The following is a 24312-nucleotide window of genomic DNA, read 5'->3' as shown; positions in this document are numbered from 1 at the left end:
TTTTAAAGGATAATTACTATTTATTACAATTTGGGTCTCATCATTTCTATCTGTTATGATAACATTGTACTCATCAAAGTAAATGCTGATATCAGGGAAAATGACACCTCAAAGGTTTTGCTTTTACTGTATTTTTTTTTACGGCTTATACAAACAAAGTCTAACGTGTTAATTAATAACATTTAGAGGTGGTGGAGCCGGGCTAGCTGATTCCCCCTGCTTCCAGTCTTTATGCTAAGATCCTGTCATCTAACTGTCCACAAAAAAGCAAGGCGTATTTCTCAAACTGTCAGAACATTCCTTTAAACAGAGCCCCCCCCCCACCCCACCACCCCCCGTTAGACAGATAATCTAAACCACTTTATTTGGAGGTAAGCCCAAAGTGAGCACACCCAAAACGTAAGGTTATCTTTCATTACACACGAAAGCTGTGTTTGCTCAACTGCGGCAAGTAGAACCAGGAAGCTGGTCTGTAAACTGATTTATGTTTACACAGTTCAGGTAATAATTTAACCGTCTGCCTTCACTTTCTCTTCCAAATAAGTTTGGCTAACCTGGGGGTTTGTTTAAAGCGTGCAGGAAAAAACAATCTTTCCCAGATCTCAGCAACTACCTCGATGAGTACAGTGTTATTATTACTATTAAAGTTAGCATTAAAAAATAAGATCTCAGTCGTAATAAACTGGAATTATTCTTTAAAACCAAACCAGCGCCTGTGCGACTTACGAACTGAGCTCTGATCCAACTTTACAACAAAGGGAGGATGATCTCTGGGCTCAAGGCAGGCACCTGTTAATGTAAACTACAGTCAAATATCTGCCCCGTTTCTTTCTAACTCACCTTCCCTCCTCGTGACAGGAGAGCGAGATGACGAAGAAGATGATGAGAGGAGGAAGGAACCCTACCTGTCCGTCTACAAACCGTCTTTTCTAGCCCTTTGCATTTCTTTTGTTTGTGGCAACTGTGATAGCATAGGCAGATAGCAAGTTATCGGAGAGGAAAAAGCTCCTACTGAGATTAAGGGAAGGAGGATGGGTGGGGGGGTATGGGTGGGTGGGGGGGGGGGTGCAGAGACGGGAGAGAGAATAGAACGGCCTTCCTGGTTTAGAAATAATAATAATACCAACACACAGTCACACAAAATGAACCAAAACAAAAACAAACAAAAAAAAAAAAACAATGTGCAAACTTCTCTCATATAAATAGACTACAGTCAACGCAATGTAGAGCACCATGGGAGACAGGAGGGTGTTAGGGGTGTGTGTGTGTGTGTGTGTGTGTGTGTGTGTGTGTGTGTGTGTGTGTGTGCATCAGTACAGTATTGGATCTACTACCACATGTACTAAGAGTTGCAGGAGCCACTGAGCACAGAGACGTGAGACAGATGGGTTGGATTAGAGGAGGGTGGTGTCTAAGGGCCCATTTCAAGTTCAAAGTTCAGTGTCCCCTAACGTCAAGGGTCAGACCCAGTCCTGCAGCGAGCGCTTGCAGTGCACCAGCAGCCGCGGCGCCCCTTTGCTCTGCAGCGTGTTGATGATGGCGTAGATCAGTCCCAGGATGCACAGCACCAGGACCAGCGGGATGGTTACCATCAGGATGTTCATGGTCCGTTCCTCGCTGTCGTCCACCTTCAGCACCACGTCCACCTCGTTGGTGTCTTCCTCGCGACCCTCGCGGTAGTCTTCGTCCTTGTCGCTGTCGGACCCTTTGCCCGCGTCTTTGTCTGTTCCGCCGTGGTCCGTTCCATCCCGGTCTACGCCCTTGTCGCCGTCACGTCCTCCGTCTGGGCTGAACGGCGGGCGGTTCACGTCTGGGTGTTTGCGTCCTGAGTCTGTGTCCGTGTCTCTGTCTGGGTCCAGGTCCACGCTGCAGCCCATGAAGTCTCTCAGAATGGACTTAGGGTAGCCTGGTTCACTCTTCATGCGATGGTTGTCAAACTTCCAGTACTTGGAACCCTTGTAGAAGAAGGTGTACGCTGGAGAAGGTAAGGAGAAGAAGATGTCAGCCAACAGAACAATCTGAAGACAAATAGTAAAGGAATAGCTGACATTTTGGGAAATACGCTTCTTATGCTCTCTTGCCAAGAGTTAGATGAGAAGACTGATGCCACTCTCATTATCTGTCTGTTCAATATGTAGCTAGAACTAGCAGCTGGTTAGCCTAGCTTAGCATAAAGACAGGAAACAGGGGGGGAAACAGCTAGTCTGGCTCCGCATGTTGCCTGCTAACCTCACAGTGACAACAAGACTGCAAGTCACTGCTCCAGGCCAAGAAATAGTCCTCTTCATGCTAAGCCAAGCTAATCGACTGCTGGCTGTAGCTGTTAAATAACTTGAAACTTTTACTTTAATTGTTTATTTATAATAAATAAATAACTAGTTTGAAAAAAATGTCTGCCGTCTTCAATGACGACTCTGCTTGGAGATTAGGTCACTCCTCTCTATTTTCACTCCAACCAAGCAGATCAATAAACACTTCACATGTAGGTTCAAATTCACTTACACACACACATACACCACCCCCTCTCTCTCCTGATGATTGTATGACCACACCCTGATTCTTTGTTTCAGGAGTGTCTCTGTCTGCCCCAGCCCCTCCTTTCCCTTTTTCACCCCCCCCCCCCACCGCACACACACAGAAAGCACTCTTCTTGTCTCAGCTCACCTCCGTCATCGCTGAGGAAGGCCCCCTTGGGGGTAGAGGGCACTGACGATCCCCAGACACTGATTGGTTTCGGGTAGCCTCTGTCAGCCAAGCGCGACTGCTCATTAAAGCGCCAGTACCTGCAGACATCAGCGGAGAAGATGGTTGTTACTGTTTATCAACTGTCTAAATAAGAAAAGAACAGACTTCTTACACAGTACAGTACATGGTGGGCCTACATGGTGTGTGTATAACAGAACGGTTTCCAGAGAACATGCAAATCTCTTCTGTGAGTGTAAGTGCACTAGTCAACCACAAGCAAGTCAGTCATGCTGTGCTTAGCGATTTGTATTGCACAGGCTTGTTATTTCTGTTCTACAGCAGTACAAAGCATGTTCATATTTCTATTGTTTCTATTGTTAACTCTAACTTTGGTGACAAATGTACAAATACAGCTGCTGCTATCCCTCTTGTATAGCTTCATACTTAAGAGGGCAATGCTGGGAATTTCCAACATAAGTGATTCATGTGATCTCATTCATTTTAATCTATATATGGAAAAGGGGTTAACGAAAAAACTCCAGGTGGACTGACGTAAAACCTTGGTACTGCATTGACTTCATCATGTCAACTTGTTTTCTGCCTCTGTTTGGTAGCACGAGAATAAAAGAAAAGAAACCGACGACAGATCCAATCCAATTTGTTACTGCAGGAGTAGCTTGAGCTGTGTTTTGTCGTAGCATGCAAAGATGGGTGCAAAGATAGGAACCAGACGGTGGCTACTGTTGCACCTGTGCTTGCCCCTCCATAAACTGTACATGTTATACAAAGACTAAGAGTCTACAGCCACACCGGCTGCTGGGTGAGGCTGTGCTTTAGCTGTACAGTAGTGCTTTGAGCTAAACGCTAACTTCACCAAGCTGACATGCTCACACTGATCATGCAGGCGTTTAGCAGGTATAATGTTAACCATGTTCACCCTCTTATTTTAGTTGGCATGCTAACATAGTGCAACCACGTATTTGAGAATATACAAATGCTTTTTATCGGTTGTTTCATGGGAGGACACGGGTTGAGTTCAAGCTCAGCCTGTAAAAGGCTGTTATAACTCTCAGAACACATCAACCTATCGATATGTTGATATAAAATACACTAATATACTGAGTAGTAGCAGATGAATGGCTGTGATGCTGACAGGTTGTAGGCTACGTTACCAGTCTCCTTGAAAGATGTAAGTGTAGCCGGATGGCTCCCACCAGATGGCTGTGTCTATTCGGTCATAGGGAATATCCCGACCATAATCAACCAGCTCCAGTGGATAGCCCGGTTCCAGGTTAGCCTCCCTGAAAAGCCAGAATCTGTTTCCTGAGAAGAGGGGAGAAAAACTGCTTAATGATCCTTTGTGGTGCATACATCGGTACATTGCCATTCCACTCCCACTCGTAACCCGTATGGACTCTGGAAAATGTTAACAACACACACACACACACACACACAAGGGTACATACACATGAAAGAACACATGTGCCCATACACATTCTGCTCATGCATATACATTTCATTTGCTGGCACAGAATATGTTCAATAATATGGTATAAAGGTATAAAAAGAGAATAATAAGAACAATCAGAGAAACCAAACCAGCATTTACACATACTTGTAAATTATGTGAATGCAATAATGATTTGTTGGCAAGCAATCAAAAAAGCAGCAGACGCGAGTCCGACATCAATGACTAAGGAGTTTGGGTTTAGCTTGTAATTATCAATTAGGAGCGGCTTGTCTCATGTCAGGCTAAAGCAGATTTCTCGCTGAAGGGAAGGTTTTATTGTTTTCACTGTGTCAGAGAGGGGGACTCCGTTCCTCCTGGCACCGTTACATCTCTCTTCTTGGCTTCAATCCACTTTTCCCTCCCTCTTCTCACATCCACCCCCCCACCACCCCACTCATCCACCCATCCATCCACCCACCCACCTCTGGCCTTTTGCTCTACACTCAGCATCTGGAGAGAACAAGTGGTTGACGCAATGCTTCCCAGGGTTCCTGCAGTGCACAGCCCTGATGTAAAATCCCATGACTTATTCCATGACTTTCCAGAACTACGCCAGAGTGCTTCAGTGACCTAAAGATTTGATTCTTTCCTGCTGTGTAACTGTTGTTTTTCTGAAGGGATAAACGGCGCGGCTTCGATTACAGTTGGGCTTGTTTGGGATAAAAACAGCTGTGAAACCTCTGGGTAATACAACAGCTGTGTTAGACAAGTGGATGATTAATCTTTTGCTGAGAATTCGTTAAAGTCTCTGAGGTTCCCATGCTGACCAATACACCTTTCACAATCTAAATATTCCCAATATTTGATATCCAATATGCCCAAAATCTGTCAAACCTTCAATCCATCCATTCATGCTTTTTAAATATATTTCCCCCGAGACGATACATTGACAACACAAGTTTGAACTTGCTTTCTTGGTAGCTGGTAAGTTGAACTCGGGAGTCCAAAGGACAGAAGGATGCAGTACGCTCAATCTACAACTGGTACAAGTTTCAGCTCAGTCCATCCGTAAGGCTCAGGTAATTACACCTCACAACAACGTTATCCTCACTGCTATGTACTGCATATTTACAACAAAACAAAAGACAGTATCAGACACTACACTGCCACTGCTTTCCTTTATATATAATTATTCATTTTTTATTGAAGCTTACTGAGACTATGGATGTAGACCAGATGGTCATATGGGGATATGGAGAGGCCTTTTAGCTAGAGCTAGATTGCCTTGCTATTTGGCCCACAGAAAAAAATAAATTCTCAATTTAAGAATCCCCAAATTAAATAGCTCAGTCAGCCAACATGATTATGGATTATGTTGTCAATGCAAGATATGTACAGTGGCGTCTAAACTTTGGCCTTATCCACAAGCAAACACTTGGGGCAGCACAACAGGGAGTGCTGATATTAACCCCCCCCCCCCGCCCAAAGGGGAACGTACGCTGTGATAGTTGTGGGTTTTGTTGTCCACTGCCATTACCACTGATTCCATGCGAAATGTAAGCTGGTATATTTGTCTACCTAAAAGTGACGCAAAAGTTTGGCCATGACTGATGACGTTTCTCAAGTCCACGAGAACACCAGTACAGACAAAGCTGCAGCTTGAGAAAGGACCACCACCACTGGTCGATCAGACATCCCACGGCTGTGTTTGTGCTCTCAGGTCTGCCCCTCCTTCCCTCTTTCCTTTTTTCTTTCCTTCCTCTTCCTTTCTCTGGCTCTTTCTTTGCTAATGGCTTTCAGCCAAGTGTCACACTGAGAGGCTTGCTGGTGACATCATCCTCCTCATCATCAGCAGCTGCCCCAAAGCCCGTAGCTCTGAAAGTAGGAGCTGCCTTAAACACTGAGTCCTTTTTATTTTTCGTTCAACAACTTTATCCACCGTTATAAAAGACAAGCTGCTCTCAGTGACTCACAGCATAAGTAATGACCTGTGCTAAAAGAGATTTATACTGTGCAAGTAGAATACATTATGTTCTGCTGCTTTCTTGCGGCGGTGGGGGGATGTATATCTTCAACATTATCTACAGAAGATGAAAAAAGGTCCAGAATCTGTTTTACCGTTGAAATATGAAAGCATTACGACATGATGGTTTGAAATTGCCATGGAGCATTATAATTGTATTTGGGTTGTAAAGAAGAAACCATATGGTGGATGGCTTTCTATGCAGGAGAGTCTACTTATGGGTATAAGGGTATACTTATGTTCCATCTGCTTGTGATACGAACCCTGCACTCTTCATCTTATCTAGATAGATGAAAACAAAATATTTATGTTACCTTAGAGAGCTAACATGCTGCTACATATGTAAGACAGACTGACTCGTGATAAAAGCTGGATCTTGTGTTATACCTGTGAATCCGACTATGATTTTGTTTTGGCACGGCAGAGTAAACAGCGCTGCCTCACTGGAAACTGAATGCAAACACTGCTGTCGTTTGTCATTGTTGCTACTTAAGCACAGCAGTGCTGTGACACAAAGTTTCTGTGTTACTTTCCTGCAAGCTGTAAGGCAGCTAGTACCCTTTATTTCAAAATTGGGCATATTCTCAAAGGCCACCGTGGCTACTGGGAGTCTGTCATGCTCTAAGTGACAGCTAATACTTCCAGAAGAAGATTATTAAGAACAAGTCCAGGCCTGTTTTTACAGCAACAATAACCAGAAACGTAGATGATGTGGGGGAGATTGCTGCTCGCTAAGAGAAAAAGGGGTACGGATGAAGACGTCAGTTTGATGATCTTCCCAAAACGAATGACCACGTTTGTGAAAAGTCTCCTCACGTTCAAAAATATTGCAAGAACACATTATAATTTAGAAGCATTTTATGATTTATACAATTGTGAAATACAAAATCAACGATTTCAACTTTGAGAATGTACACACTTCTCTTCTTTATGGAAGAGTTGTGAGACGTGTCATCACAACACTCCACACCACAGGACTAACAAGTGGAATAGTATTTCCTTACAATGAGGAAATGTGTAATAACATCTGTGAATATCAGTATATAACGTGCAATAATATCTTTATAAGGTGCAATAGCATTCGATACAATGTACAAGAGTAGCTTCTGATATGCCACTTCTTTTTACAACTTGTTTGTATGGGCAGGTGCACGTAAATGTGTGTGTGTGTGTGTGTGTGCGTGTGTGTGTGTGTGTGTGCGGGCATGTGTTCATGTGTGTCAATTAAGCTATTTCGCTGTACACTGTGCATTGACAATAAAGGAACTCTGTTCTATCGCTGCTTACCTTTAAAGAAGACGAACCTGCCGTCGTGTCTCTCATAGGCAGCATCTATGTCTCCGGGCAGACCCCTCCAGAAGTGACTGATGGGCATGGGGTAGTTATCCAGAACCCTGTTCTTACGCACCCGCCAGAACCAACGGCCCTGAGGGGACAAAATCAAGAAGTGCCTTTGAGTTGAAGAGCCCCTAAATTCCTGGCTGAGACTCGAAGCCAATAGATAGATCCAACACAAACCAACGCCCATATAGGTTCAAAACATATGGCTGCACATCTCATTCTAACTGTATCCCTCTGCCCTTTCAAAACATCCCTATGCACAAGAACACTAAGTGCACATGCAGGACGGGAAGCACGCACAGCAAGAAAGATATTCACTTTTCATTAGTCGACTGAAACTATTCGTCCCTTTGAGGTCAGATGGCACTGTCGTAATGCTTGACGGTCATTATGTCAAGCAAACTGAGCTCTGCAGGATAACTAGACCAGAACGTACAATAAACTAACAACAGCGGAACACTAGCAGGCTAATAATAGTCAGTCTCCGCTCCGGTGGCTTTATCACGTCCCCTTATTGCACTCTCTCTGTTGACCACAGCCTGCTACAAGATCTTCTATAAAGAACTGTTTGATTTCATCGTCAAGTCAGCAGCACAAAACAAGGGGAATCAATAGCATGTTTTCATCCAAGCACAGAAAAACAGTTATGCTTGTGAACACTCATATCTACTGTATATGCTGCGCACACGAGCCAGCAGACAAATTTACACCAGAGGCCCTCAGACTCATTCATTAGTGGTGAGTCAGTAGCCCTGCTTGTCCTGGATAGTGTAACAGTAAAACGCTCAGTGCTGCTTCTCTCTGGCAAGCACACCTAGTTTTGTCCTTCACGCAGGACACACTGGCAGGAAGGACGGCGTGGCACGGTATGGAGTGGAACAGAATGGAGATGGGTTGGAACTGAACAGACTGCGAGCTCTTCGATTTGTGTGGTCTGACAGCTCCTCGCGTTGACCAGATTAAGACTGTATTGACCATATTAGTCCTCGGCAGAACAGGCCAGATCTCAGTGTGGGGGTTTCAATATTGAAAGCCTCAGGCTCAGTGTGCTCTGCTGGCTGTCTTATGGCCCAGCCTTCTGCTGTGAAGAAACACTACAAGTGAATAAAAGAAAGGAGACACTTCACTCCCGAATGACAGCCCCTTTCTTCTTCTAATGGACAAGACTCTTGTGAAGAAGAGAGAGTGGTGCTGACGTGCTACACATTACTCCCACTCACACAGTACATAAAGTAAGTCATTTTGCCTATGCACAGAAGAACAATGTCTACCATTAATAACAGCACTTTCTGAACAGTGGAGGCGTCACTTCCAAAGTGACAGGAGGACAATCTGAATATGAACAGAGCGGTCGGAAATGAGTCCCAAGCCAAGCGCTAAATTATAATAAAACGCACACATCAATGCTAGCTGATAACACATCTGAAGTGTGTATGACACTTGTCGATCTTTGTCCTTTCTGAGACGCTCTCTCACTCACTCCGTCTGGGACAGCATGTATGGGACTATCCAGAAGTGACAGATGACACAAAAAGTAGTCACAAAGCTGCAGCCTTTGTCTTGTTTTTATCCTCTTTGCATGATGTTTAAAAAGCCAACTTTAATGTCACTGTACATTTGCTGTTCACCGTCTTAGTTTCGCGCGTTAGCATGCTTACATTTGCTTATTAGACCTAAACACACAGGTAGCCATGAGGCAGTCCATCCAACAGTTGTTGAGACTCTTTCTCTAAGAGAACAAAATATAAACCTGCTGGTGGCACTAGAGGAAAAGTCCATCCATAGAGCCACGGCGCTAGCTGGTCGGCATTCACTCTGATCAAGTCATTCGTATTAGTTTAAGAACCACTGGTAGGCAAGGAAAAAGTTAATTTTGGACGCTGATTAATGCTGTCCAGACGAGCTTCATGACTGTGAATGAAACCCAAGAACATAAGACATTACTGGCTGAGATGAAACCCAAGAGCACAGATATAACTGTTTGACCATGTGCAGCAGCTGTACGCCGAATCTTATAACGAGCATCAGAAACAGTCCAACATAGGAGATATTCATGGATCTGTGTGTGTTTGGTTGGAGGGACAGGGCTCTGTCATATTCTACTATCTGACAATAATAATGAAAATGAAAAAGCCCACCCAACCAGCTATTTTCTCAGCTCAGAGTAGTTTTATATTTCACTGGGATCGAAGATTTGGTTATAGTTTGACACTGTTGGATATCTGTAGCTGTTTGAATCACTGAGGTTCTGTTAAATGTCAACATTTCACATATCATGACGACATTTCTGGAAGTGAAGCAGAGGCTCCTTCACAGTGAAGTACGGGTGTTCTCTGTCCAGCCCTGTCTAATATCTGCAAACCTCTTCAGTGTTCAACGCTGCCAGCACTGGACACCTCCTCTGACCTCTCCCACTGAAACACATCATTACTTATCTTTGTAGAGCTGCACTATGTATAGAGCGCCACTGAGCCAATCCTTAAGAGGAAGAAATGGAGTCCCATTTGCTGCTGAAATTTCAATGAATTCAACTTTGAGAATGACCACATACATTTCTTAACCATTACCTCCACGATAGGCGAAAAACACGTTTTTACTATTTTTTTTTTATTTTTACTAAGGTAAAATCCCAGCTAATAGCTTTCTGCTGCTTCAGCTAGTATGGATGTTTTGTGTGGGTCCAGAGGCTCTTTAAGGCAAACACCTGACCACACCCCACCCTTTTAACAGTCTCATAAAAAACATTGGCCCTGTTGGTTTACAATCCACAAGGACCTGATTGAAAACAGACCCCTTGTTGGCAGTGCACACGCCGTTTGTCTCAAACTGATTCTACAGAAAAGAACTAATTTATTGACATAGTTAACTTGTCAGCGCAGCTCCTCTGCTGGAAGCCGACTGAATCTCCAAGCAAGGACATATAATAAACTATTGTGAAGGTAGGCCTGGGAGATAAAACTTCATCAATAGCAATAAGAAAGAAGTTCGATTGAATGTTCGATAGTTTCACTTAAATGCATTAAATGCAAACTGCCATGAAAGCGCAACCCTTTTACCTTGAAAACAAACATCTCTCCTCGGAGCATAGCGACCGTGTCAAAGTTCCCTTCACAGATATTGGGTCCATAGTGATCAGGTCTTTCAGTGGTCCTGGGGCGGTCAGGATGCCGAGGAGGTGTTTGAGGTGGCCTGGGCTCCGGACGACGGGGTGTCACAGTGGGCAGGGCCTGGGTGGGGCCGCCGTCTGGTTGACCTTCAGGGAGAAACGAACAGGGCGGGTTGAACCTATTTTAACACATTACTCGTGATGACAAAACATGGGACTGGCTGACTGAAGAAAGCTTAAAACTGCCTAATCCAAATGAATGGGAAAAACCTATTAAATTAAACAGGGGTATAAACTTAAGGTGTGGTTAGTATCAAAGTTAATGGCCAAAACTGCTTATTTTGAGGGTACAACATTTGAAAAGCGTCAAAGGAATAGAACATTTCTGGAAATATGCTTATTCGCTTCATTGCCGAAAGTTAGATGAGAAGATTGATACCACTGTACTCTCATACACAATATGCTAAATACTAAGCTTAGCTTAGCATACAGCATGACAAAACAGCAAGCAAAGGTAAAGAAAATCTTCTTAGAAGCACCTCTAAAACTCACTAATGAACACATTATATCTCTGAGTCTCCTCTGGTTGCCTGGTAGCCTAGAAACAGCACACAACTGCCCGTAAAGCAAAACATGCCGTGTTTTTCACTTTATGTATTGGTACGGATGAAACAAACGAGATATAATGTGTGCATTGGTGAGCTTTAGAGGCCAGTCTAGCTAGTTTCCCCCTGCTTCTAGTCTTTATGCTAAGCTAAGCTAATGATCTCCCAGCTGTAGCTTCATATTTAACATTGATTCATTCATTTTAAGGTGCAACATAGTATTCAATTCAGATCAATTCAGGCAACCTATTGGGATTGGGTTTTAGGATAAAAATGAAAAGAAAATTGTGTTCTTTGCCAAAAAATGCTTAAAAATGAATCAATGATTTAACCCACTGTAAGGATTAGGCTATACACTGGACACCAGGAGAGTCTATACAAAACACATCCTACCGTAGATCTGCTGCATGCCCCGCCGGTCATCATCAGGCAACTGGAAATTGTCCGTCTCCATCCATTGGTAAAAGGGAGCCATGATGGCCAGTGGGTTGTTGGAGTGCTCTAAACCCAGAGCGTGGCCCAGCTCGTGGACTGCCACCAGGAAGAGGTCATTACCTGAATGGATGTGATGAAGCAAAGCGAGAAGACGGGGGAGGGGGGAAAGTTAGATAATACGCACTGAATCTTTTATACTTAATCGCTAGAAAGGGATTGTTTGCGTTTGTACAGAAGGGACAAGAGAGAATGCAGGGGTCCCTCTGCATCTACACATGTGTGTCATAACACAAAAGAACTGCGTAAGCTGCGAGCCACAGAGGGCAGAAAGTCCTGATAAATTCATGCAGTCAATGTATAAGAATGGCTTGTTCTCTCCAAGTGATGATGTCAATAAGAATCTCCACAGATCTGACAGTAAAATCACAGACAGGCACGCTAATTTCCAACATTTCTAACCAATCAAGGGATGCTGGCCACTGCCACACTGACAAGGCCGCAACACAGCTGTGACACACTGACCACTGCATCAACTTCCTCTCTACACAAAAGACTTCTTACAAGTTTCTTTAGAAAAGTAAAACCCAAGAAAAACCAGACTTAGAATTGATCAACATATTTCTATAAGTTTGTCTCTGAAGTGAAGCCAGCACACATTGGGGTACTTCCCCTCAGTCAATACCTCTTTGTTGCCCCGGCCCTACTCTCAGTGAACTTTGAACTTTGTCTGGCCTGATGGCCCCTGCTCATTTGTGAGATCATGCTGTTGTGGGGATTGGGACTTGGTGATGTCACTGCTGTGCATGCAAAGGGAAAGGGGGAGATGCTCTGGATGCCTGTCCTTGCGCATCTCTTCATTTCCTCTTTGCTAAACACACAAACACACACACACACACACACACAAGGATACACACAGTTCATCTCCCCTACAATCCATAATTTCAGAGTCACATGAATGTCCTCATGGCATACTAAGCTGCAGCTAACACTCAAGGAGAGAAAACAGCAGAGTGCTGGAGATAGCTGAGGGAGAGAGAGCACTGAGCGCAGATAAAGAGGCCTTTGTGAGGTAACTGTGACAACCATTCAGTTCGACAGAGAAAAGCAAAAGTAAACTTCAAAAGTCTTAGCAAAGTTCAGCCGATGCATCTATTGCTAATTTTGACTACCCTGCACACACACACACACACACACACACACACACACACACACACACATAGTTTGTCATTCAAGTCTTATTCCAACTCTCTGAGGCTTTGTTCACTTGTTTACCACGTCTCTCACCTCGCTCATCAGCAGTGAAGGGGACTCCCAGGGAAGAAAGCAGCACCCTGACAACCAGAATGTGCTCTCCAAGTCTGCTCTGCCGCTTGCCAGTGACTTACTCACATTAGTCTCACCAGACCACAAAGACCCACAAAAGCTTCTGACCTTTTACCGCTGTTGGCCTACAGTGTTTCATCTGCGTGAGGTGTGTTTGAGTGTGCATGTCAGTAAGTTGTTTGGATACAGCCTAAAAGATGCTTTTTTGTTCGAGCATCGGTGCCAAATCGGCTGATTAATAACATTGTGCGTCACAAGGTTTACACCAAAAATGTTTAGCCCAATAGAATGGTTATTCACTGACAAATGACAGTGAGGTCGAGGAAAGGGAAAGGGAAAAAAATGTGCTTTTACTGTCAATTTACTGTCATTTTTCATGTGTAATTACTGATCCCTTAGCTACAGTCTGTTTTTGCCTTTGCTTCGTGCTCAAGGACACGTCGACATGCTAACTGAGGCCTGAAGTCTCACTTCTTACTTTATACAATACTACTGCTTCATGTGAGATTAAGGTACAACCTCCTTTACTTTTTGTTTTCCCCGGCATGTGAATCGTGCCCATTCTGGAGGAATGCCTCTATAATATCCCTATTCTGCATCAGTACCGAAAAAAAATACGCTATTAGGGCAGGAACTAACTGGTTTGGGGTTTTTTTTCCAATTCATCTCTGATTCATATAATTTCCAATTATATAAAACAGAGAAAATCAGCAAATCTTTATATTTGAAAAGCCGGCACCAGCATGATTGTTTTGTACAACAGCCAATTGATGAGTTTGCTGGCTGAAAAAAATGCAAAATTAACCTTTTACAAAGAGGTTTCAGCAACTGTGAAATTGGAAGGCAGTAAAAATGCCGGAGTTAAATGAAGGCTACATCTGTGAAAAGTTCAACTAATTGGACATGTGTCTAACTAAAGTCGGACAAGATTGTAATTTGTTTGTACTTTGCTTTTAAGCTGTGTAAGTACCGTGGTGCAACAAAGGGTCCAGTCTACAGATCTCCCCGAGTGGAACACACTCCCACTTACTGTGGCATTCCACCGTCCCTGTGATCTGTCCTGCGACACATCCCACACACAGCTGATGACACAGATACAGATACACACACACACACACACACACACGGCCGTACATGTACACACACACACACACACACACACACACAGTTTAGCTGTCTGCGTCTGCTGTGTGTATGTAGATAACGGGGCAGGAAAGCCCATTGTGGCAAAAAAAAAATCCCTCTCTCGTCAGCAGGGTTAATGGGTGCACAGCAGGAAGAGGAACCCTGTAGACCTCTTACAGATTCTTAAAAATCTCAAACTTCACTCCTGCATATGATTCGTTTAGTGCTAGACATTGGTGTTAAGAGTTGTAATTGGGTTTAGGGTTCATCTTGAGGAGGTTAATCATCAAGGATTGAGGGACGAGGTTTAGGCAATGAGTTTAGTGAAGCCATCAAAAGTACAAACATTGTGTGTGTGTGTGTGTGTGTGTGTGTGAGTGTGTGTGTGTGTGTGATTAGTGCAGCTTGTACAGACCATGGTGCACGGATCAACAAGTTCTTAGCAACACAATTGGGGGTAAATTTGAGAGCTATAAGGATTTGAACTTTGAGCTACAGAGGTAAATGGAGTAGCGAAGCCTGACAAATGACAGATGATGTAGCTAGCTGAGCCATGCCGACTCTAGTTAGGTGTGGAGGAAAGCGATGGGGACAGCTGTTTGCTGTCTATTATATAGATCCATTACAACCTACACAACATGACTATAGTGCTGCATGCCGCTCATCAGCTGAACACTCGCAGAGATGATCAAGGACCTAATAACCCCTCAATCCTCCATTTCTACCTAAAAGGTATGCAATGTCTCCCTTGCAAAATCCAGGCCACTCAGGGAAAAGCTTCATAACACAGCAAGCTGTCTGTGTGTGTGGCTGCACACACATAAACATACTAACACACCAACTCAACGTGTGCAGCAAAACATCCACCCACCCGAAGCCACATAAGACTGTGTTTCTAAGTCCTAGAAAGGTGTTCGTTGTAGATTAGCATGCTTGGAACATTCTCTTCTTTTCTTTATGGCATTTGGTTGTCGCTAAGCGAAATTACCACTGTCCGTAAATTCCACAATACAACAGACATCACAAATTAGACTGACAGTAACCATTTACCTTGTACGTTCTGGTTTCCTATGGTCCACGGTTCATCTGAGTCAAAGTGTGTGTCCCCACCCATTCCAGGTCCAGGGAAGTAGGCATGAGCTAGGAAGCCTCCCTCCCCATCAAAAGGAGAGCTGTCTCCATGAAAACCCGAAGCGAAGAAGATCATGATGTCGGGCTCCTTGCGGCGTCCATATTTGATCTCCTGGTAGGGGATTTCGTCAAAGGTCAATGGGGTCACCCCCTCCCAGACTTTAAACGCCCGTCGGATGGCCTCGTATGAGTTATACTCTCCAATCTTGGGAGTGTAGTTCTGGATACTGTGGGAACAAAGGGGGGGAAGAGGAAAAAAGATCTTACAAAGGCTTGTGTCCCATATGAGTTTCAAGTAAAACATATCCCTTTGAGGATTCCTAAGCAACATAATGTTTTACAGTAGCAAACAAAGAACGACTTTGTGCCTGCACTGTGCATTTGTGGCAGGTTAGATTTTCTTTACGAACAGAACGTCTTTTTTTGGTACCTGTAAGTGAGGTGGCTCTTGTTCCATTTATGTCCGGTGAGGGCATAGCGTTTCCGCCGCACGTTGGTTTTGATCTGGCCTCCAAACTTGTCAGGCACACCGCAACGGGGTCTCTTCATGGCACTGAAGGAGTTGAAAGAAGTCAGGAGCAGGCCAGAGATGTGTGTGTGTGTGTGTGTGTGTGTGTTGAAAGGAAGGAGCACCCAAGAGAGGAGATGAAGGAGATGTGGACGTTAAAACCCCTACTTTCTCCTCTTGATGTCTGTGTACTTTTTTTGTTGTTTAATTTAAAGTTTGCCTGAGAGCTGCCTAGTGCAGCCAGGCTATCGAGCAGTTCCTCTGAAGCAGCTGAGGAGAATGACTGAGGATTTGACCAGCTAATCCTGTCCTGGTTAAAAATCAATATTTGTCACATCATCTTTTAAAAAACATTCCAGGGGCTTTGCAAAACTTAAAAGTAACTCTAAAGTTTGGGACCCAAAATGGTTTGCAAGACGGTGTTTTTCGGGGGCTTGTCCATGTTATTGTGTGTGTGTGTGTGTGTGTGTGTGTGTGTAAGTCCAAATGTACAAAAACATCAAAGTTAAGCCCTGCTGACCTGATGGTTTGAGGGTCCATCTGTCCCGTGACCTCCAGGCTGTAGAACTGCTGCATGTCGCTGATGGCATTGGACAGGATCTGAGTCGATCGCATGGTTGACATCTGTCTGCTGGCCTGGGGCAGGTAACCGTACATCCTCAGCCATGACTGGAGACGCACAGGAAGAGCAACATAAAGGAAACTGTGTCATAAATATATTTATGTAGACAAATGTTCACAATAAGCCTCTCATCCTCTGCAGCTTACTCTACACAGACATGACACAATCTCAGAAACAAGACACCATATTTATATAACCAGCAGGTGAATTATGACATAGAAGGAAATAAGCATATGAGCAATTTGTGGTGCTTACACCTGAGAGCCATGACCTGAAGCGCTAGAGAGAGTTTGTCTCCTCCGCAGCTTCAGCTTCTGTAACATGATGCCATGACAGAGATTTGCGTTGGTACTCACAGGTGTTATTTGACCTTGAATGAGAGGAATCTCATCCATTTCACGTTTATTTGATATTGACAGATACAGCCTACATAGAGAATTGAGAATAGAGAGCAGTTTTTAGTTTTTGAAGAAAAGTAAATATATTAGTATTTTTGTACAATGTATTCTATTGTGCATTGGGTTGCATTCGGTGCTTTGTATATAAAAGGGAGAAGTCCGTTTCAGGCCTGAATGAGAACACTGTGAGGCCGTCTGTATCTGACTGTATTCTAGGGGGGTTAATGACAGACTTGAGGGAGAAAACGTGATACTTGACCCAATCACAGATAAAGCAAAGTCTAAGCCCACCTGTTATGTAGAAACCTAATATCACACGCACACACACGCTCATACACAGGCGAGCACTTGCACATTGGGTAGTCTGAGATACTGGATACGCCCACACATGGACACACTCCCCATGGTGGTGCTGGGAATGTAAAAGGGTGTGCATGTGCGCTCATGCATGTAGCTGTGTGAGCGTCTGTGTGTGCAGGTCTCAGGTTTACGCCCATCTTTCACAATGCAAAACACTGCTTGGTAATCTGTATTTACTAACCCACTCCTTTAAAGCCATGAAAACAAACTCACCTCTTTCACTCGCACACAGTACATCTTATCATAAATATAAAATGCTATGTATACCATAGAAGTGCTCTGGTCACATCATGTACTGCCCCCCAGATTGGTTAGTGGAGGTGGTAACTCCCCGCCCAGACAAAGGGTTTATTTGCTGTATGTGTGTCCTACACAAACAAAATGTCCCAACAGCCCAAGGAAAACAAATTAAAAAGGGTCTCTGAGGCCCTGTTTACACTTGGCATTAACATGCATCTCGGGTGATTCAATCATAAGTGGACAGCTCCAAGTACATGTGTGTATGCACCCAGGAAGCATTGGGGATGCATTGAGATCCGACTCTGCCCGGACTGGGAGCTCAGAGCACCGTTAGCACAGGGGCTTTGGACCGCCGGGAGGAGGAGGTTTAATAAAGCCTTTGCTGCGCAGCTAACTGAGCTAATTAGCTAATGGCAGCTACAGTTAGCGGTTACTTTAGCAACAAGTAAAGCTATCTGTTTAAACTCTGTGGTACCAGGTGTGAACTGGCGTACTTGGAGCTGTCCACACAAGACGCATGTTAATGAAAGGTGAAACAGGGCCTCAGACCTTTCTTGATTTTCACAGTTAACCCTCTGCCTGAGTGCCCTGCACTGACTACACAACCACAATGAGACTGGATGTGATAAAAAGGCCAAATGGCAATGGCGTGGACCTGTGCCCCCTCTTTGAAATCATCCACTGACGAGAAGCAGTGTTGTTATCAGCACAGAGCTACTGACATTAAAAATGCCAGCCCAGCTGGTGATCTCAAACCTCAATGTAAGTTCAACCCAAGCACTTTGCCTCCAACATTGCCAGCTGAACCAAAACAATTATTTGTCAGCATGTGTCCTTCCCCCACCACTAGACCAGTCCTTACAGTGCTGCTTATCGTGAAGTGAACACATAATGCTTGATCGATCAATCACGGTCAGTTGCTGAGCTGAGTCTGACAGGATCCTGACAGCATCTCATCGTGATCAATTAAGGTAGTAGATGACTACTGTCACCCATTACATGTATGGCCTTTTCTTTTTCCATGAAGGTTCAGGTTTTATATCATAAACGTGCATTAAGCTCCTCTGACGGCAGTAAAACAGTCAAAGTCGTTCAGTATGCTCATTCAGTGAGCTAAATTAATAATAGCAAATGTTAAAAGTAACAGTAGGTGAACAAGTCTCGGCTTTGTTATGCTTGATCTGATTGCTTTCTCTTAAAGTTAAAAAATGGTGGCTGAAATAAAATGCTGCGAGTACTCCACCAATCAGAAATAGTCAGCGATTGGATGACTGTTTAAAACACTCCATTGGGTGTGAAAATATAAATTTCTTGTCTGTACAGTACATTGCAGTGGGAGGCAGAATTGGGTGAACAGCTATCAGAGGATATCTGGGACAAGAGTCTAAAATATATACATACATGTTCGATTAATGCACGACACTGTTTAATGCAATTTAAGGTATTGCGTAGAAGACAAAATTACATCGAATATTTCCAATATTACTCATCAGAAGCTACCTTATTACAGTTATGCCTTATGTCCAAATTTACAGAACTTCTGGATGGGGATATTTCGCATTTTGTTTTGTTGCTCTGTGATGTGAAGACTATTTCTTCTGCTAATAATCGATAAGTAGTACGCTTCACGGATGTATATTGGGATGTTTAGTTATTTGGGCTATGTCTGTTTGCTTATCTGGATGTCATGTGCGATGATGACGAAACCAATAAAAACATCTGAAACAGAAATATTCAGCACTACAAGCCCCACCCCCAAAGTTCCTGTACATTTGGAAAGTGCTCCCCACCGAGCGGGGACTTTTTGGCTGTAAAATAGTGTACCGGAACTTAAGTTAGACCCTGGTCCCTGTGGTGGAAACGCACAGAGTTCCTCCAAAGGTTCCCAGTCCCTGGGGAAGGTTCCTGCAGTGGAAGCGCAGCTTAAAGTGTTTGAGTTTGAGTCCTCAGGCTTTGGAGCGCTTGGCCTGAGGAGCTCAAACCTTCAAAACCTGTTTCATCTGTGTCACATCTCCAAACACATTTGTAAAGCACTGGCACCATTCTTCTTCACACTGTATACCTCCAACTTCCTCAACAACTCAGAAACCTGCCACCCCCGAAGTTTCTCCAATGACTCTTCCGTTGTTGGATGCAGATCCTTCAGCCTGTGGTAGGGTAGTTTTCCCCATTTTAATATTTTTTTATTCCTATGCTTGCTGTAGAGTTTCATCTTGTGCGGCTGTAACACTTAATTTCCCCCCTCGGGGATCAATAAAGTGTTATCTTACCTTAATTGCCTGTTATTTACACCTCTCTTATTATTTTCTTTTGTAGTTGTAGAGCTGTAAAAGAACTCAGAATATTGTTTTACCATTTTTCCCTCTCTGTCTCGTCTTTGTCTTTCTAGCAATGGATGTGCTGGTTGTATCAGCTCACTGGGTATGTGTGTAGGAGCAGGAGGAGACGTAGAGAAGGCTGAACTGGACATGACCCTGACCCACCTCTGCCTTTGGATAAGGAAGCTTCAAACAGGCTGACACACACACACACACACACAAACACACACACACTCAAACACAAACATACACTTCCTGAAAGACTATCTAAATCTTTCTCTCTGTCTCTCTCACACACGCACACACACACACACACACACACAAACACACAGTTGAGACGAGGGAGGTGGCAGGATTCACAAATAACTTCAGTACAGATGTTTTCGCTGTAACACAATAAATACGAAGACACCAGTTAGTAAATGGCCGATTGTTCGGTGTCAAATATAACACGAAAGAGTTTGGTGTCATCACAACAGCTGCATGTGCAACAGTCAAACAATATGATTTCTTGGGGTATCTTTTAAGCAAAATGCTCATTTCGTTTAGGTTAGATTCCACTAGACGGATTGAAGAAAATAATTGAATTTCCTAAATGACAAAAAAACATGTCGACAAAAGACAGAAAATCTTTCAAGAGCGTATTAGTAATGAGCAGTATTGACTGTCGGCTAATGCTGTTCATATTTCATGTTGCCTGAAGATAAAAACAAAGCACTTGCTGTAATGCACCCACTAACGCTCATCCAACCACAAAAAGACACTGTGGGAGAAACAGTGGAGTAGAATTCCAATAAAAGTAGTCTAAACTATAAAAAACCCAAGCTATTGTCCTGTGTAATCTCCACTTCCTCCCCCCTCCTCTGTGATCAGCATCCCTGACAGTACTTCAGGAAAAAAAAAAGGTAAATGCCTTTGCGTTTGTTGATGTTTGTGTCTTTGTGGTGTGTGTCTTTGTGTATATCCAGGCGTCTGATGTTGTCCCTACACACTCTTTCTCTGCCCCTTCCCAGCAACTATTTACTACGGACTGCAGTCAGGTACAAGGGCAGAGCTGCGGTGCTGTTGGGAAGATGTATGGCGGCGTATGAACCCCTGCCGCCCCTCACCCCCACCGTCTAAAACAGCACTTCAGTCTGGCCGCTCACCTTCCCTTCCCTATCAGTACAAGCAAGTCTTCGACAACAGGAGAAATAGGGGAGTGCTTGTGTGCGTGTGTGTGTGTGTGTGTGTGTGTGTGTGTATGTGTATGGGTGGGTGTGCAAGTACGCTAGGCCTCGTCTATTAAATGGTCTTTCAAAGAGTCCTTGAGCTTACCTGCCAAAACCAGACCCAGCAATATACAAGGAGTTGTAAAACCTGCCAGGAGTGTGCGTATGCGTGTGCGTATGTGTGTGTGTGTGTGTGTGTCCACCACAATGTCAGCCAAGATACTAACAGAGCTTTTATTCCGAGGCTTGGTCTGCTGCCATCTCATACCCCCCGAAGTCCTACCGAGACGATGGGTAAGTAAATGCAGTAGTGAGAAAGACAGAGACACAAACAGACAGAAGGAGGAGGAATTTAATTTGTTCAACTTGAAAATTTCATGAAGTGCACGTTAGAGTTAGAGAGGCAAACAGACACGGCTCCTTTCCTGCATGCAGGACAAGAATCCACAATGGACAGCATACAGCATGGAAGGACACACCCGAAAAACAAATAAATAAATGAGCAATCACCCTAACACACCGCTCAGAGATAGTTCCCCTGCCTGTAGCAACGTGGGTCTTTGTGGACATCGTGATAGCCAATCACAGGGGAGCGGGGGGGGAGCAGTTGGAATGTGAGGAGACGGCACGCTGCAGATTACATGGATACCAGGAGGATACGGATTGAGGAAGTGGTGTAGTTATGTGCTGCAATAAGTCACTGATTATCCCTCTCCTCACTACTGCTACTCTGCTTTAGCTAGAAATTGCTAGAAGTCTTATCATGTTCATGTTTCTTTCTGTGCTCTCTCATCCCCTTTCTCTTCCTATTCACAAGTTTTCTCTCACAGCTCTCTCTCTTCAGACAAGAGGGTCCATTGTACTTCCTAAGATGCCTCGGAGTCCCAAGCCCAGCATGCCTGTGCACAGTGTGTGTGTGTGTGTGTGTGTGTGTGTGTGTGTGTGTGTGTGTGTGTGTCCCTGTTAAGAGAACAGCTGTCACATTCAGCCATCACATGCTGCACAGCTGAGACTGACCGCCACCGTCAACTTTCTCTCTCCGTCTTTGTCTCTTTCCCACTTTGATAAATAACTCCACCAAAGATTTCTCTTGGCCGTTGTGACGTTTCCCTTTTTCAATGAAAATGTCTTCTTTTTTTTTTCTTGTCACACTCCCAATCCCTCTCTTTCCCTTCTTTCTTCTACCCTCCCACTTCATCCCTGTTGTCCAGACAGAGTAGGAGTTGAGGTCTCGGATGAACCGCTAAACACATGGACTGAACTACACCTGAAGAGTGAGGATCAGATTGAACTCCAGGTGACATATTTCAGTATGTGAATAAACTGCGGTGTAGGTGTATAATGTAGTTTCAACACAATCAACAGTCATCTGGGTTTGTTTCACTGATATAGGCTTAGAAACAAACCAGAGAAGGTATCATTTTTACATGTTGTGTAACTGAATATGTTGATTATGCTGATCATGTCCTCCCTTACCTGTCCTTTATCTTAGGCAGTAAAAAGCATAGAGTATATGCTCTACCGCCTCCTCACCGCTGAAATTCCAGCCTATTTTTTGAAAAGAAATTCTGTAACCCCTGTTAGGGCTCATGTGAATGAAAACACATGTTTTTCCAGAGAAGCATCCATCAGCCACAAAGACACAGTATAGCCATCAGCACCAGGGTCTCCCATATCATAAAGATTAGTGGGCGGGTCATGGAGATTAGCAGGCCCATCAACAAACCAACAGCATGACTTCTGCAAGTCCTCAAGTACTTACAGCAAACAGATACAAGCCTCCGCTTGAACAGAGCATTCCAAATGTTAACTAGAAAACATGGCTAACGCAATTGTTACTACTGCATTGCGTAAACCCTCCAACGCTTGTCTCAGTAAGACACATTAGCACACACCTGCATGCACACACACACACACACACACACAGACCACAGCTATGCTAATAATCCAGACTGACAACCAGACCCCCTGGTCACTGAGTTTGGTAATGCAAGCTCACCTCTAATGACCGGACGGCCTCTCCGTCTGTCAGTCTGTCTCTCTCTCTGTCTGTCAAACAACACACACTCCACCACTAATTCCAACTTCCAACTTGACACTTTGGCGTCTAATGACACACACAAAAACAAAATGTAGCCCAAGGTGGATAAGAGGTCAGAGAAAGGAACTTCATGAGCATTATGAAAAAAAAAAAGAACTGGCCGAGAGGAGAGACCACTCTGGATGTCTTGTCGGAGAACTGAGCTGGGTCATGGGTTAACTCTGCCCTGTGTTGTGACGATTACTGAAAGAAACAAGTCTGACACCTGTACGAGAAGATTTTTGAGACCCTTGCAATGTAAGTGACTGCCATGTAGAGGCATTTAAGTTCACACAAGCTCCTGTTGTGCCTGCTACAGCATCGTTGCAGAGGGTAGGGTTTTATTTTTGTACAACCCGCCAGTCAAGGCACTCTGCTACCCAAATGATCCACGTGGGAAAATAAGAGTGTATAATAATAATAATAATACTGTTTTCACTATTAGTAACCAGCTGCTGTGCACTGGATGGCCCTGCATCAAGTCTGATTGGCTGGGTGAGTCTGACAGGTAAATGCCATGCCTTCATATCACTTGACTAAAACGAGGCGAGCACAAAAAAAGAACCATTAAAATATAAAGAACTGTATATAAAGAAGCGTCACAGTATATTTCTTACCATTTGAATGGCATGGTTTTATGGCTATTTGAATTCTTTCTGATGTAACAGCCTTTCTGGTCATTTCCGACGGGTGCAGCGCTAAATAGTCGCATGTCATAAAGTCGTCTACGACCTCGACTGCTTCTGGTCTCGCGGAAGCTCGCGGGCTGGTGTGTTGTTGTTTTTTTTACCTCCGCGTTGAAGGCGCCGTCATCCTCCACTCCACGCGCCCCGAGCGCACACATGGACAGCGCGAGGACGGCCCGTCTCCAGAACACCCAGAAGCAGCGGCTCCGCGAGGTGGAGGCCATGGTGCTGTGGCGCGAGGGCAAGTCGACAGTCGGCGTTCGTCGTAGGTGGTTCGATTTCAACGTTGTAATACGATGTCTTTGACGAGTTTGTTTGTTTTTTTTTTCCACTCGCAGTGTGTTGTTAGTTTATGCCGTAAAAGTCCCAATAAAAATTAAAAAAAAAAAAAAAACGGTAGTAAACTATTCCCTAGCAACTGTCTTCAACAGTGCACTTGTGTTCTGGTAGAAGAGCTCCATTCCGGATTTACAGTCGCAGCCGCGTTGGTAAGCGGACCCCTTCACAAACCTCTGTGAGTTGTCTTCACTCCTGAGTGAGTCCACACGGCTTTCCCCTTGAAGTTTTGCAGTTCCAACGCCGCTGACGGTGTGTGCGGTGCCCTGTTCTCTGCGGCGGGACGTACCCACGAGAGCGCGCGTCTCATTGAATCACCATCAAAGTCG

The 24312-nt window shown here is 44.2% G+C and overlaps 1 protein-coding gene across 2 annotated transcripts; it reads right to left on the bottom strand.

The window, feature by feature from the left end:
- Positions 1-1460: 1460 nt before the first annotated feature.
- On the bottom strand, positions 1461-23871 carry LOC139284766 (matrix metalloproteinase-15-like). Of its 2 annotated transcripts, none has more exons than XM_070905178.1 (10): positions 23752-23871; positions 16253-16401; positions 15655-15777; positions 15144-15451; positions 11604-11765; positions 10556-10752; positions 7446-7584; positions 3858-4008; positions 2665-2783; positions 1461-1975 (listed from the first exon to the last, which is right to left on the bottom strand). In XM_070905178.1, exons 1-10 carry the CDS (start codon positions 23869-23871, stop codon positions 1461-1463), a joined length of 1983 nt encoding a protein of 660 aa, XP_070761279.1. The 2 variants fall into 2 exon arrangements, with proteins under 2 accessions (XP_070761279.1, XP_070761317.1); XM_070905216.1 differs by lacking the exon at positions 23752-23871 and adding an exon at positions 17294-17326.
- Positions 23872-24312: the final 441 nt, after the last annotated feature.

Source organism: Enoplosus armatus, chromosome 1 (genome assembly GCF_043641665.1).
Source record: "Enoplosus armatus isolate fEnoArm2 chromosome 1, fEnoArm2.hap1, whole genome shotgun sequence".
NCBI classification, from domain to species: Eukaryota; Metazoa; Chordata; class Actinopteri; order Centrarchiformes; family Enoplosidae; genus Enoplosus; species Enoplosus armatus.
Note: the sequence above shows the minus strand (reverse complement) of the source record. Positions and strands in the feature narration are given on the sequence as shown.

Bases quoted from the DNA above. Each gene is read 5' to 3' on its own strand.
- LOC139284766 (XM_070905178.1), bottom strand. From the start codon at position 23,871: ATGGCCTCCACCTCGCGGAGCCGCTGCTTCTGGGTGTTCTGGAGACGG. The intron at 11,766-15,143 runs GTAAATGGTTAC...ACATCCATTCAG, and splicing joins AGGAAACCAGAACGTACAAG to GTAATGACCTCTTCCTGGTG. The intron at 2,784-3,857 runs GTAACGTAGCCT...TGATGTCTGCAG, and splicing joins TACATCTTTCAAGGAGACTG to GTACTGGCGCTTTAATGAGC.